Source organism: Lepeophtheirus salmonis, chromosome 10, assembly GCF_016086655.4.
Source record: "Lepeophtheirus salmonis chromosome 10, UVic_Lsal_1.4, whole genome shotgun sequence".
Taxonomy (NCBI): domain Eukaryota; kingdom Metazoa; phylum Arthropoda; class Copepoda; order Siphonostomatoida; family Caligidae; genus Lepeophtheirus; species Lepeophtheirus salmonis.
The window spans coordinates 11,590,107-11,604,854 of record NC_052140.2 but is presented as its reverse complement, the minus strand read 5'-3'; the positions used below and the strand labels follow the sequence as shown (position 1 = coordinate 11,604,854).

The 14,748-nt window shown below is 33.4% G+C and overlaps 3 protein-coding genes and 1 non-coding gene across 4 annotated transcripts; 3 read left to right on the top strand and 1 right to left on the bottom strand.

Moving 5' to 3' along the window:
* Nucleotides 1–80, top strand: TRNAL-UAG (transfer RNA leucine (anticodon UAG)). The gene has a single exon. It is a non-coding gene; the product is annotated as a tRNA-Leu (tRNA).
* A 1,736-nt stretch (nt 81–1,816) lies between these two features.
* On the bottom strand, nt 1,817–5,609 carry loco (locomotion defects). Its single transcript, XM_040720323.2, has 3 exons — nt 4,101–5,609; nt 3,321–4,039; nt 1,817–3,258 (listed from the first exon to the last, which is right to left on the bottom strand). Exons 1-3 carry the CDS (start codon nt 4,375–4,377, stop codon nt 2,179–2,181), a joined length of 2,076 nt encoding a protein of 691 aa, XP_040576257.1. The 5' UTR covers nt 4,378–5,609; the 3' UTR covers nt 1,817–2,178.
* An 833-nt stretch (nt 5,610–6,442) lies between these two features.
* On the top strand, nt 6,443–12,223 carry Vps15 (vacuolar protein sorting 15). The gene is made up of 14 exons (XM_040720233.2): nt 6,443–7,559; nt 7,626–7,753; nt 7,841–8,227; nt 8,290–8,707; nt 8,768–9,079; nt 9,131–9,384; nt 9,444–9,504; nt 9,564–9,755; nt 10,174–10,383; nt 10,447–10,697; nt 10,769–11,410; nt 11,466–11,653; nt 11,714–11,838; nt 11,894–12,223. Exons 1-14 carry the CDS (start codon nt 6,839–6,841, stop codon nt 11,989–11,991), a joined length of 3,987 nt encoding a protein of 1,328 aa, XP_040576167.1. The 5' UTR covers nt 6,443–6,838; the 3' UTR covers nt 11,992–12,223.
* A 591-nt stretch (nt 12,224–12,814) lies between these two features.
* LOC121125121 (guided entry of tail-anchored proteins factor 1) lies at nt 12,815–13,758 on the top strand. Its single transcript, XM_040720234.2, has 4 exons — nt 12,815–12,975; nt 13,099–13,264; nt 13,325–13,392; nt 13,463–13,758. The coding sequence occupies exons 1-4, from the start codon at nt 12,907–12,909 to the stop codon at nt 13,646–13,648; spliced, it is 489 nt and encodes a 162-aa protein (XP_040576168.1). The 5' UTR covers nt 12,815–12,906; the 3' UTR covers nt 13,649–13,758.
* Nucleotides 13,759–14,748: the final 990 nt, after the last annotated feature.

Sequence of the window (14,748 nt, the reverse complement as noted above, 5' to 3'; positions counted from 1 at the left end):
GGCAGCGTGGCCGAGTGGTCTAAGGCGCTGGTTTTAGGCACCAGTCCGAAAGGGCGTGGGTTCGAATCCCACCGCTGTCACAAATTTTTTAATTTATATACTTTCACAGTTTTTGATATTTTGAATGTTAACTGAAGAACACTTTCAATAGTTTGCATGAGTTATTCAAGCCCTGAAGTAGAAGTTGTATTTGAGTGATATCTAGTACTGTAAGTCTCGCTCCCGCTTTCTCCTAGCACTTTTTTTATTTTACAAAAATGGCATCCTTAAAATAAACTACATTATGCGTAGTTTTTTAAAATATCAGCTCAACTTAAATATGAACAGTTTTTGGAATTTTGTTGAAAAAAAAATCCCAAAATTATAATTTTTTGAAAAACGTTTCAAAAATCCATAGGTATTCATAAAAAATTTCAAAAACAAAAATTGAAAATCCAAAGCTATTCGAAAAAAAAAAAAAAAAATACACGGCTGTTCAAAAAAGTTTCAATTTTTTTTTTCAAAAATCCACAATTATTCATAAAAATTCATTTTTTTGGAGAAAAAAATCCAAAAATCTATATCTATAGAAAAAAAAAAATCAAATATTAAATTTTTTACCCTGCTGCATAATTTGCAGCAATTATTATTAATTTTATGAAGAAGAAATTTTCAAAAATTGTTCATTTTTGTAACTTAAAAAGGGTGGAGCGACCTTCATGATAACTTTTTGATTAGTATACTGATTTAGTACTCAGTACATATGGATTATCATACAAGTAGAATTTAAATTCACTGAAAATTGGAGAATAATGAATTCATCGTGTAGTCAATCACTCAAACCAACCAACCTCCAGTTTCAACCAAAACCTGGCCCTGAACCTGGCGCGGGCCTTGAACTTCTTGCCCACAAGGAGTCAACAGTTATGTGCAGATGTATTGTACTTTCTCTCCAAGACTCGCCACACATAGTAGTCCAAGGGGCTCAGATCCGGGGAGCTAGGAGTCTACATGTACCTTCATTTTAATCGTGTATTCCATTAGTTTAATAACAATATTAGCCAAAAAGATCATATGTCTTCTTTGTAGGTGTTCCCAAACCATCAGACTCCTTGAAAGTATTGGCAACATTGTAAACAGTTGATTTGGGCAGTTTCTTAAACTTAATAATCTATTCATAAACATAGATCTGATGGTTGGCATGATATTGAGGTCTAAACTTGTTCCGGATTTAAAATTCCCACCCTGTGTATTTATGAAAAGTTAATACCCAATTACTATTATCAATCCCAGTGGTGTCCGTAGAATTATACTTTTTGGGAAGGTACCTGGTTTTTCGAATGTTTTAGCAAAAAAATAAAATCTTTTTTTTTTTATTTAATTTCAAAAATCCATGGCTATTCACAAAAAATTAAGTTTTTTAGAAAAAAATTCAAACATTTTTTTTCAAAAATCCACAGGTGTTAAAAAAAACTTAAAAAATAATATTTTGTCTCTGCTGAGTAATTAGCCCGAATTAACTATCTTATCAGAAAAAAAACTTTCATAAAATTTTTTTTAACCCTTTTTTCGCTAATTTTTTTATCATCCAGACCATAAAAAAAAATTAAGTGAAATGAACAAATTCCTTAATATGTTAATACATAAACCCGGAGCCAATGAATATGAATAAACATTATAATTATAATTTTTTTTTTTTTAGCTCCGGGGTTGAACGTATATCGAAACTATAGGTTTTGTACATTTAATTACATTAAAAAGTAATATCTGTATAAAATAGAATAAATTAATGTATTAACATATTAATGACCAATGAAATAAATAAAAAAATCTTTAATTCTCTGAACAGAAATATTAAATAAATATTTTTAATGCTGTATTAAAATATTTTTTAATCAATCAATGTACAAAAATAAACAGACGGTTGAAAAAATATATAAAAGTTCTATAATTTTTTACATTTTTTGGTATCAAAAATAGAAAACCTACATAATTTAGGTTACGGATTTTCTTGGTTGTAGATCAAAGCCATGCCCTAAGACGCCTCAATTCGAGTAAAAATGATTCTAACTCAATATAATGTATATATAAAAAAAAATTTATAATAAGTGTTTAAAAAAATGACTTCATCAATATGTAATTTATGTAGTACATATTTCGACTCGATTGAGGAGGGAAGGAGAGGGGTTATAATTCCAATTAAAAATTAGATTTATCAATTAAAAGTTCTTCCAACAACTTGGGACTGATTTCATCCATTCGATTACTGATGACTAATCGAGTGTTATCAATAGATGAAACATAATCATTTAGGTCAATATCTGAATGTAACTTTGTTAAATGATTCTCCAGTTTAACAACGACACAAGCCAGATTCCAACCATACTGAAGGAGAATCGGTCCCAATACTTCATAAATACGCTTCGTAGGCTTTGCTTTAACTCCAATTGATTTCTTAGAGGGAAGCTCAATTCGAAATAAATTACGGGGCTCAACTCGTACTTCCTGAGTTCCAATGGATGCTGAATCTGTACTGAGGTTGAGAGGTTTGTCAGAATTGGTAATAAATGCATCGAATGAGGTAAAATATAATCCTCTTTTTTCCAATAATCTGGCGACCATGGATCGAATTGATTCTCCAGTTCGAACTTGAACAACGGTTGTAGCTTTATCAGGTAGGATTAATCGCACTAAAATCCCATCAGTTTCTTCTTTTGAGGTTTTGGAAGATTTAGTATTAGTAGAGCCTTCCTGTGATGATTTTTTTGATTCTGAGGATTGTTCCTTTGAGTTCATTTTTGATTGAGTATTGCTATTTGAGTGCTTGAATGAGAATGGAAGTAGGCTTTTTCTTCTGGCATAATTCAAATTCTTAGATTTTTTATTTTCCTGATTGATGCACTCTTGTAAAATTGAACTATTATTCAAAGCATCTTTCTTAGGCTCAGGAAGGTCTTTTCCATTGGCTTCCGCATCCAAACATTCTTTATAAACATCTGACAGGACAAATCTTCTGAATGAATCATACTTCATCAAATTAAAAATCTGACGTTGAGCTTGTACAAAAAGGTCCGGAGAAGATTGAGACAAAAATTTCTGAGTAAAGGATTTTGCTTCAGAGTCAACATTCACAGGATCAGGAGCACCAGGATCTAAATAGTGTTCCACGATGGATTCAGCCATCTTCTTTCGATTTGGAAGCTCTGTAGTTGTACGATATTGTTCACATTCTTTCCAAAATGCAATATTTTCATGACTAAACTCCGTTTTCAAGAAGTCCTAATAGGATAGAATAATTTTAAGACAAATTCCAAATTATTTGTAAAAAATGAATCACTCACGCTGAAGAGTTGAAACCCTAGAGGATCCTCAAGTAGAATTTCGAAATCCTGTGCCCAATTTTGTATTCTAGTGTAGGACTGTGTAGGCTTGACATGATTATTTTCTACTAGTCGACGTCCCATCTCAATGCCTTCCCTCCCCTTCTTTGCATGTAAATCAACAACTCCATTCGACCTCAAAATCGCCTGTGAAGAACTGGTTTTAAGGCCATTTGTCTCCATTGGATAAAGATCTGTTGGCTTCAAAATATTAGAATTCATTTTGGATTTTGATTCTTTTTCGGTATCCATGAACCTTTGACCCAATTCCTCTAAAGATTTTGAACTGTTTAATCCTTGTTTGGCCAATGGCAGAAGACCATCAAGGGTGTCACAACACTCGAGGAAATTATAAGGTTTCTCTTCTTTTTTGCCATTGTGACTATAGGGAAGGTATTTTAAGACAGATTGACGTAGGTTTTGTGCTGTATTGAGCTGCTCGAGTTGCTCAGTATTGAAGGAGTCATCCGATGATGAGTAAAGGGATTGAAGAAGATTGACGAGGGGAAGAGAGGGCGAGGATAAGCTGAAAACATGACATGAGGCTCCTGTTCGAGGCTTTGTAATGACTAACGCAAAGATTTTAGTATCATCCGGAGAGACGGAGGCAAAAGATAGATCTTTAAAATAAAACTCTGCAAAAAGTGATCCTTTTCGGTGATGGAGAAGGCGAATTCGATCTGAAAAAGAATGGATCGTAATGAGTTTTTATCATGACGCATTAATGATTAAGAGAACCACCTTTGTACACGATGAAACGAACAGAGGAATGAACTCTTCGCTTGTCGGAGCGGAGACGTCGAATGTAATTCCTCACCACCGAGGATTCCGAGAGAGGAATCTCTGCCGTCCCTAAATAGCCAGCCACCCATTCATTCAATGCCTCCTCCCTCGCATGCTCCTTCTTCATCTTCTCCTCCCCAACCTCATCCTCCTTTTGATTATGAATCAGGGACTGGATCGAGCTTTGAGTCACTTGGAGCTCCTCAGATCCATTCAAATCGATTTTGGACAACATCTCCCAAGAGAAAGAAAGGATTTCCACCTATGCACTCAGAGACATCTCGACCAGCAGGCTGTAGAATTTAACCGCCACAGCTTTCACCTATACAGTGACACTACCTAAATTAGAGCTAGAATTTCAATTGAAACTTGCAATTTTTTTTAATAGAAGAAATCAAAAAGGAAAGAAAGAATAAGAGAGAGAAGAGACATACAAACATAAACAAAGTGACAAACAGAGAGAAAGAAGGAGGGAAACTATAGGGGAGACGGAGTAGGTGTTGAGGGTGGGTTTTCTGTTTTCATGGCATAAGTTTCACTCACTAATTAATTATGTATTTTATTCAGAGGTGAGCAATCCCTAAATTTGTGTTAGACTACTTAAAACTAACCCTTTAATTTTTTGGCTGTTCTGGTATCGCTAATTCCATTATTTTTATAGATTCCTTTTATTATTTTAATGCAAAGGTCTGTCAAATGATCTGCGGATTACCAAGGAATCCGTCTAGGTCAAATGTTCGCCGGAAACGAGGGATGAAGAATATATAAGCGGTATAGAGATCATTTGACCTAATGGAAGTGGTGCTAACAGGACGGCATGACTAAGGCAACAGGCTTATAAATCCAACCATTTGAAAATTGGAAATTGGTGTGCCCAAACAGAAGTGTTACTGAAACTATAGGGTCAAATATCAAATCTTCAAAAACCAGAACATCTCTAATTAAGTAAGAAGTAATCAGGGGATTAGTGTTCTTATAACTTTGGATTTCTGCTAATCACTAATTTGTCAATACGCGATTTCTTCTTAGTCCACTAATTAGCGGAATACCAACCTCTTATAATAATGTAAAAGTTGAATTTTATGGTTGTTCGTAGACCCATGTCTTATCAGAGGATACTTATATACCTCTAAAACCATAATTATAATTAATTTAAACCTATACACCTATTACAGATCCGCCATACAAATAGTCTATCAAAAGAAAATATTTTTCTAAGCAAATTTGATTGTAATTTTCAAGTTAAGTTATTCATAATCGTTTGAATGAATAGTTTCTTATCTTGCGACGTGTATCTAAGGGAATCTATTATCTTTCTTTATAGAATAAAATTCTTTATATTTCACAAAGTAAATTAATTTTTTTGGCAAATCAGGATTAAAGGCTAAGTTGTCACACTACTGAGGAAAAAAAACAGGTTATTTCACTCTTTTGGTTTCTTCACGGAGAGTGAGTATAACGATATCTGATCCTATATGACTTAATTTCTACTTCTTTTTTTTTCTTGACTTTCTAAAGGTAGGCAGTGTTGTGTTTCTAAAGGTAAGTCACTGCGGTCACAGAATTACTGCACTTCCAATAGGCCTTGCGCCTGATTAAAAGATAATTGAGAAATCTATTTAGCAAAATAAAGGACATTTGAGCAAAATGAGAAATTTCTTTACTGGGTCAGTAGATAAATATCATTATTCATTAATAAAATAGGGCGTTGGTAGGAAAATAAGAACGTACTCAGCACATTTCTAGGGCGTACGAAAGGTGCCCCTCCCCTTCATTCAAAGAATTTTGTGTGTCTTGATCAATTATTTCTTTGTTTTTAATGGGAAAATAGGGGAAACCAATCTTTTATTATAAAATAGGTCATTTGATCAAATTCAGGACTGGGGCACAAATTAACTATACCCCAAACTCTCAATATATTCTACAGACGCCCTTGCATTTACTTTAGATCCACTCAGGCCCGTGATTACAGGAAAATGCTACCCTCAACTAAAAACCTATTATCAAATTTGTCGAAAAGGAAACGTTTTTTGAAATTAACATTACATATTCTGCATTCAAAATTTTGTCTTTTCTAAAAAATAACTTGTCGTTCAAAATTGTTTGTTATAAACCCTATTCCTACAATTATTTGAATATTGTCCGATATGCAATCTGCATTGCAAGGGGCCCACAATAGCTAAGGTCGGCTTTGAGTTCATTGGTTACAGGAATTGATTTGTGTATTTCTATGATATATATTGTGGGAATCAGTTATAGTCGGTTGTCATTAACTAAAATATTTAACTCTCTTCACATAGGGAACTAGGGGGAAAAAACTCCCGCTTTCTAGGACATATTTTATACACCCCTGAATTTATAAATCACAATAATTAATTTATAACGTAGAAATATTATATAAAGTGCTGCAACCTATTCCAGTCTTCCCTACATCCGTAAAATCATGCACTATTGAAATAATATTTGCTAGCCACAAAGAAGTGGGCCATGTATTTGGCCGTGATGTCAATATATTACATATTTTGGCTATTGATGTAATTCATAATATTATTAAGTAATACTATTAGAGGAGTGTGTTTGTGTGTGACAGATATAATATCCTATCGGATATCCAATTCATCAACAATTGGGTGGAGGGATTCTGGACTCATTATCTGGAACTTGCGTTAGAAGGAAGAAGAAGAGAATTCCAAGAAATGGGGAATCAACTCGTGTCCAAGGCTCCGTCTCAGATCTTCCCAGTGGAGCATTACATGACGGATATTGGAGATTTGGAGTTCGAGACGAATTTAGGGAGCACTCGGTTCTTTAAAGTGGCTCTTGCCCGGGAAAAGAATGATCACTTTGTTGTACTCAAAGTGTTTACTATCCAGGATTTGAGTTTAAATCTCAACGATCACCGCATTCGAGTCCTGGAATTGAAACGGCTTTTGGGAGGCGCCTTTCACTGCCTCCCCTTTGTGCGAGCCACTTTGAGTGAGCGAATGGCCTTCCTAGTGAGACCCTACATCAAATATTCCCTCTATGATCGCCTCAGCACTAGACCCTTTCTCAAAAACAAGGAAAAGCTCTGGCTCGCCTTCCAACTCTTGTTGGCCATTCAGCAAGCGCACAAGCATGGAGTGGTCCACGGGGACATCAAGTCAGAAAATGTGCTTTTAACGGGGTGCAACTGGCTCTTCCTTTCGGATTTTGCCTCTTACAAGCCCACTTTTTTGCCTAAGGATAATCCCGCAGACTTCTCTTACTTCTTTGATACTTCTCGGAGAAGGACTTGCTATGTTGCACCAGAAAGATTTAAATCCCGCTCTCAGGTGGGAAAGGAGGCCAATCAAAAGGATCCCTCCCTCGAACCCCTTCTACCAGATACCTTTAGCGATGGAGAACTCCTCCCTTCTATGGACATTTTCTCTGCGGGTAACACTTTTCGCAAAACATCATATTTTAGTTTATAGTCAATTTATAAAAGTATATATTTTTTAGGCTGTTGTTTGATTGAACTCTTTACTGATGGATCCATTCCCTTTACTTTTTCACAGCTACTGGCGTATCAAAGTAGTGAGTATTCTCCACAATCCGTGATTGATAAAATCAACGACGAGTCTATTAAAGTGAGTGAATCAAAATTCACATAGAATGCCAATTCATATATGATCAAATGCCTTCTTCTTTTTTTTTTTAATTATATATATATATAGAAATTGACTCTCCACATGATTCAAGCAGATCCCATCCAAAGAAATTCCGCAAATCAATATTTATCCGAAGAAAAGTCTCATTTATTCCCAACATATTTTTATTCCTTTCTTCAATCCTACATGCAACTTTTTTCATCAGAGTATAAAATGACCCCTGACCAAAAAATTGGCCGGCTCTCCCTTGATATTGATCACATCATAAAGATGAAAGAAACTAATGTGGATGACTTTGACGGAGAGGGGCTCATTCTAATCACTTCTCTCGTTACATCCAATATGCGTTCCTTAGGCTTTGCAGATTCAAAGCTCCTCGCCCTTAGCATACTTGTCAAACTTGCAACCCATTTACCAGAAGATATTGTCTTAGATAGAGTTATTCCTTATATCGTAGGTTTTGATATCCGTCTCAACCCATATAGGCATTATATTCTTTACATGTTTGTTTCCAGATTGACTCTCTTACAGATTTCTCTTCCTCCGTTCGAATTTCTGCGATAGACTCATTGACTAAATCCTTGTCTAAAATTAACTGTTTAGATCCTTCTGAAGGCAATATATTTCCAGATTATATACTTCCCGCGCTTGCTCCTTTGTGTAACGATAGAATCGTTTTAGTTCGAACCGCATTAGCAAAAAATATTGCAGACATTGCTTTAGAATCTGTTCGATTTCTGGATATGGTCATGGTATCTGGAGAAGATGATCCTGACCGTCCTATTTCATCGTATGAGGCTGAGATATCGGATCTTCATAACTGTTTATCACACATGGTATCTGTGTTATTATCTGACGTGGATAATTTAGTCAAACAAACACTCATGGAGTATAGTGTTAAAAAGCTTTCGCTGTTTTTTGGTAAATTAAAAGGTACCTAAATTGTCCAAGTCATACCATATAATCTAATGAGCACTTATTTAAATATTTCAGCCAATGATGTACTTCTATCTCACATGATCACTTTTCTTAACGACAAAGAAGATTCTCAGTTGAGACGTTCTTTTTACGAAAATATCGTGGGTGTCGCTTCTTATGTTGGTAATCAGTGCTCTCCCATACTATTACCATTGTTACAACAAGGACTTTGTGATCCTGAAGAGTTTGTCATCTCTGAGTGCATATCAGCAATGGCTCGTCTCACTTTGTCTGGATTATTACATAAAATGGCCATATATGAACTTTTAAGGGAAACAGTTCCTTACTTATTACATCCCAGCCTTTGGATTCGTCAAGCAACTGCTGGTATTTTGATTAACTTTATTAAAACGATGGCTTGATTTTGATACATTATAGGATTTGTCTCCATTGCATGTCAGAAATTAGATAATGTTGATATACATGTCAAGATAGGAACACTTATGGAACCTTTCCTTAAATGTAAAGTTGTCCAGATGTCCATACCTGTACTTATTCTTTCCAATTTGGAATCTCCCATTCCTCGAAATGTTTTTGATGGAATAATCATGTCACCCGACATTGAAAAATTGTTCAAAGTTTTAGAAAATAGGAAAACATCAAGAAGTTCAGCTATCAAGAGTCCTCAAAATGTTTGTCCATTCTTTTTAGATATATTGGAATAGAAATAACGACCAGATTTATTTTACAGATAAGTTATCCTGATATGGAAGTCAAACTCAAACTCCTCTTTAAACGACTCATCTCTGATGGTATTTTTTGAAAAGTGGAAAAGGCTCTCTAATGGCTTTTTAATTTATATTCGTAATAGGTATGTCATCATCGACCGAGAATAAAATTTTGTACATGAAGGAAAATATAATGAAATTGAGCCGGAATAAAAATCTTCTAATTTCAAAACAAAAAACATCTACAACTTCTCCTGGTATAATTGATCTGAAGAAGTTGAAAATGGACAATTCTGGAGATGAGCTCAGAATTCGCGTGATACAATTAAGCAAAAGTAAGTCATCTTTAAGGGATTTACACTTACTTAAAATTATTGCTGCTCGGTAATTTTGCCTTACTGATATTTCGAATCGTTGCCATGTTTATTTATTTTTGTTTTTCTTATTATACTAATTGTATACCTACTTTGTCTCTGGTTCAAATTCATTAAATAGTGAGATTTTGATGGTGCATGCATTAAAATTTTGGGGTATGATTCCATCATTTTTTCCAAGAGAAAATAACCATTTAATGCGTTTTGTAGTAATACAGATTAAATATTTTGCTTTAAAAATTGCAAAGAAACATCAATTTTAACCAAAAATGACCTATAAATGACTTATTTATATATTAAGTGAAAAAGGCCTTAAGGCAAAATTGTTTAAGTCGCAAATACATAGCGGCAAAATTCTTCACTTCATTCTTTTACCTAGCCCAAACTCCATCATATAACAATCAGGACTTTCATACTGGATCTATAGCAAATGAAGAATGGCAACACATGTTTGGAACGGACGTTTCTACGCGCCACTCTCAACCAGAAGTTGCATTGGACGCTTTAGAGCAAACCAACTCATTTTCTCCTCCTCTGATAGAAATGCATAAGTCCCTTCTAGATATAGACGATGACGCCTATATTCAATGTAATGTTGATATATTAAATAAAATCCAAATGCTAAATCTTTTTTTATAATATTTCGTAAAAGATGACAGACCACCTTGTCAAGTTGAAGTCGCCAATTTAATAAATTGGAGATGTACAGAATATTCACTTCTTACACAGCGACAAGGCGGATCCGATAATGAAGAGTCCTCTCATTACTTTCCTAATAATGCGTGGCGTCCACAAGGTACTCTTATTGCTCATTTACATGAACATAAGGGGGGAATAACCAGGCTTGTCAACGTTCCTAAGAAGTCAATCTTTGCAAGCTCAGCTACAGACGGGACTATTAGAGTGGGTATTTTGATTTCAAATTACATAGAATATGTGGTTATGTACTTTTTTTAATACGTCAAATAATATAGATATGGAACGTTAAGAAAATTGAAGAGTCTGACACTGCAAATGAATCCATTTCTATCTTCAAATTACCAAATAATGTTCCAATCACTGGATTAGCTACTTGCTCTTACACTGACATACTGGGATTTAGTACCGAAAACGGCAATGTTTCCATTTTAAGACTGGACGGTAGTAAGGTCTTGGATACAAAGGAATTAAACGTGGATCGCTATGGCCCACCTGTACAAGTTCATTTTATAGAAAATGGATCTGCTCCCATATTAGTATGTGGAACTTCCTTTGGCAATATCATTGGTTGGGATCTAAGAGCATCCTCATTCGAAAATCCGGCCATCAAATTAAAAAATGATTTACATAAAGGCCTTATGACATCAATATCCGTGTCTCCAGATCAGTATTGGGCAGTCACTGGAAGTGCTTCTGGTGTATTATCTACTTGGGACTTTAGGTTTTCTATTCCTATCGTTGAATGGATTCATCCATCAGAGTCCCGAATTAGGGACACCCTGATACATCCGAATGAACCTGCTAGCGTCATTGCTTCAACCCAAGCGAATAATGAAGTAGGGATTTGGAATGTCGAAAGTCAATATAGGTCAACTGTTTTATGGGCAAGTAATAATCCCGTTCTTTCTGCAACGGAGGTGAGTTAATTTTTAACTTAATTTGATGCTAACAGAAAAACATTTTTTTCGTTAGGCATCACCTCATAGTGTCTGTTCCATGTTTTGTATCTGTTCCAAAGCAAGTAACACTAATTCCATAATTACTGGAGGAACTGATATGAGACTAAGGTTCTGGGATTTAACTAGTCCGCCAAATTCTTACGTTTTTGCTAGTGCTGCCACGGAAAATCTAAAACCAAATCCTTCCCATATATCCTTTGAGTGAGTATTGATTTTTTGAATATTTAATACAACTCTTATTGAACTGATTTTAAATTTTAGATCCAAGTTAGTAGATGGAACTCGTGTTATACGAGAAGTCAATGGAAAATCAGACGAAGTATCAAATTCTAGAAATAGCAATCCTACCATGGATAAATCAATAGGATTGGACGACCCGGTTGTTGGTAATTTAATCCATTATTTAATTTATATATTTTATGTACTTTCATTGTCTATAAGGTCATCATGATTGGATATCTGCTATTACAATGTGCGAAACGTCACGATGGTATATCATTAGTGGCTCCCGAGATGGAGTTATCAAAGTTTGGAAGTAAAATTATCATTATTTTATTTAGGGATAATTGTGAAAATCATCTGTGATATTCTTCATGTTGCTTATCTCTTAATCAATACAATATTTTATATATTAAGGAAATCGATCAAATAGTTTTGTTATGTGACTTTGTATGTTGTACCTAAAAATATATATTAATATAACGTATTATAAAATATTTATTTATACATATATTTTATAGATATGCAAATATAACCCTGTGATAATTTTAATGATCACAATCTTGTCTATTTTTGTTCCTTCCCAGTCTGTTCTTGTTCTAAAGATTATTTTATGTGATTAATTTTTGTATAACACACTCCTTAGCTTCAATGTGATAAAATAGAGTCAAGATTATTGAATCTTAAATTCATTACATCAAATAACCTACTTAAATTCATTTTATTTCCATTATGTCACGCATAGTTTGAAAACATCACCTAAAATGTCACACAATAATTGTAAATGAACCAAGGAAAATCATGTGTTAAAGAATAAAATATATTGTACAAATCGATTAAGAATACGCCACTTTATTTATTTCTTAAAATGATATATTTTATCCTAACGCCTGGGTTGTGCAACTAGAGTTGGTGCTACTTCAGATATTTATTACTAAACTCATTGCAAGCGAAGTAATACTGATCAACTGTTTCTATTTGTCTTACTCCTATTAGTGTTATTGATCTGCAAAACTTGAATAAACTCTTATTCATATCTCTAATATTAACAAATGTGGGATAGACAGTTGGTACAAGGATTACTACCAACTGATTTGAAGACTATTTTTATATTTATCGGGAAGGTTGAGAGATTTAATTATTTGAAGTTGTACGACTTCATGACGTTTTCTTCCCTACGTAAATAAATAATATGTGAATGAAATAATAACGACGACGGATTCATCGACTTCGCCATGTATCTTCATATAATCACTTTTATTATCGCTATTTTTCGAGAATATATTAATGTCCTGACAGACAGGGTAAATTGTTTTTTTTTTTGTTAATATTTTGTATTCATTCTGTTATTTAACAAATTTAAATGTTGATTAAGGATTTTACGATTGTCAATTAAATATAGATTAAAATTATTACTGATGTCTTAGATCGTCCGGGGTAGTAGAATACTCTCAAATGAAGAAAAGGATATGATCAAATCTCATCAGGACCTGAAATCTGAATTATCCACTGTTTCCATGGGGAGTGACTACGTACGTTACATTCAAATTACTCGACAAATCAATAAAATCCAGGAGTCGTTAGAAACTATCAGTAAAAAATTAATATTCATAATCTTTTCGTATCATTGTATCGATATCATTATGTAATTAGATTCAGCGCGTTTGAAGGACGAGGTGGAGTTCAAAGGCCAGATTTCTAAAGGGATGTATGCTTTTCTGGTAAATATCTAAAGTCTTATCACAAAAGTGTTATATTATAATCCATTCATTAATTTGTTCTTGATTGCAGGCCTCATGTTTTATTTTCATTATATTCTTCAACGGTTTTAATACATATGTCCATCAGTTTACAAAACCGGATTGGTTCTTTCCTCTGGATCGACTTTTGTCTCTATCAAGTGGGATTCCTGGGACTGTGAGCCTTCCTTGTTGGATGTTTGTGTGCACTACGGTTATTAGAGCCTTTAAGGCGTAGTAGTTCTTGTTGCATAATACTTTGATCTCAACTACTTTTTTCCCGATTTAATTTATGTTTTATTTTTATATTGATTGATATAACTTCTAAATAAAAATTGTTTGAGTTTTGTTACGTTGTAAAGTTTAGATCACAATTGTATAGTATAATGCAGATAGTCACGAAAACAAATCAATCATTTTTGTCTACTTTTCTTTGAGAAATTGAATAAAAACTGATTTTGAAGAGTAAAGGGAATTTTTTGGAGGAATAACATTTTTGTAATAATGCAGCCATTTTTTCATTGTTTTCCCTGTAACTGATAGCATTTTAATTATTAATTATTTTCCTATCAGTTGATATTATTTTAACAAATTTATGAGTGAATTTATCAGATATATAATACGGATCAATGATTTATAATATAAATCGTTATTATATCTTAATCTACTATACATTAAATATTAATTATAATTTAACACCTTAAAAAATCTAGTTATGTATTTCTCTATAGATGTTATTGAGACTATTTATCTTAATTTATATCTCAAATTCAATTTCTTAAAGTATTGCAGTATTAGGGAATATGTTTACATTTTGGAATTTTTAATTACCAAATCTATCAGTGGCCTTATTTGTTATCAGGCGAATTGTTTTTTTGTCACTATTTTCTCTTTATACAGTGTTCTAAAAATTGATTGGCTGAATTCAAATCAGCTCTTCTAAATTATAGATAATTCCCAAGAACTAATTATTAAATAATAATTCCATAGTTTTGAAGAATTGGCTAACTATCAAATATCAACTGATTTGGGCATTTTTTTCTTTTTTAAAAAAAAACGTTACGAAATATAATAAAATTAACTGATATTTCATCTGTACTTATATATATATATATATATATTTACAGCAAGTCAAATTAAACATATTTTTTTATTTATTTCCCTGTTCGGCATTCGAAATGAAGTGCATAAAACTGAAATTTAGCTATTAAAAAGTACGGAGGGAGGCCGAGAATAACAACTATCTATTTGGTTTAATCTTTTGAGGATTTTAGTTTTTCCTGTAAATATAATATCTTTCAGATTACATAATTATGGCCCAACATTTGATCCAAGTGA

What these genes read in the sequence shown, in the direction of transcription:
- loco (XM_040720323.2), bottom strand. Translation starts at nt 4,377, where the DNA reads ATGTTGTCCAAAATCGATTTGAATGGATCTGAGGAGCTCCAAGTGACT. An exon ending in TCGTTTCATCGTGTACAAAG is followed by an intron (nt 4,040 to 4,100) that starts GTGGTTCTCTTA and finishes ATTCTTTTTCAG; the next exon opens with ATCGAATTCGCCTTCTCCAT. An exon ending in TAGGGTTTCAACTCTTCAGC is followed by an intron (nt 3,259 to 3,320) that starts GTGAGTGATTCA and finishes CTATCCTATTAG; the next exon opens with GACTTCTTGAAAACGGAGTT.
- Vps15 (XM_040720233.2), top strand. Translation starts at nt 6,839, where the DNA reads ATGGGGAATCAACTCGTGTCCAAGGCTCCGTCTCAGATCTTCCCAGTG. An exon ending in CGATGACGCCTATATTCAAT is followed by an intron (nt 10,384 to 10,446) that starts GTAATGTTGATA and finishes ATTTCGTAAAAG; the next exon opens with ATGACAGACCACCTTGTCAA. An exon ending in CCTTCCCATATATCCTTTGA is followed by an intron (nt 11,654 to 11,713) that starts GTGAGTATTGAT and finishes TTTAAATTTTAG; the next exon opens with ATCCAAGTTAGTAGATGGAA.
- LOC121125121 (XM_040720234.2), top strand. Translation starts at nt 12,907, where the DNA reads ATGTATCTTCATATAATCACTTTTATTATCGCTATTTTTCGAGAATAT. An exon ending in TTAATGTCCTGACAGACAGG is followed by an intron (nt 12,976 to 13,098) that starts GTAAATTGTTTT and finishes CTGATGTCTTAG; the next exon opens with ATCGTCCGGGGTAGTAGAAT. An exon ending in AAGGGATGTATGCTTTTCTG is followed by an intron (nt 13,393 to 13,462) that starts GTAAATATCTAA and finishes TCTTGATTGCAG; the next exon opens with GCCTCATGTTTTATTTTCAT.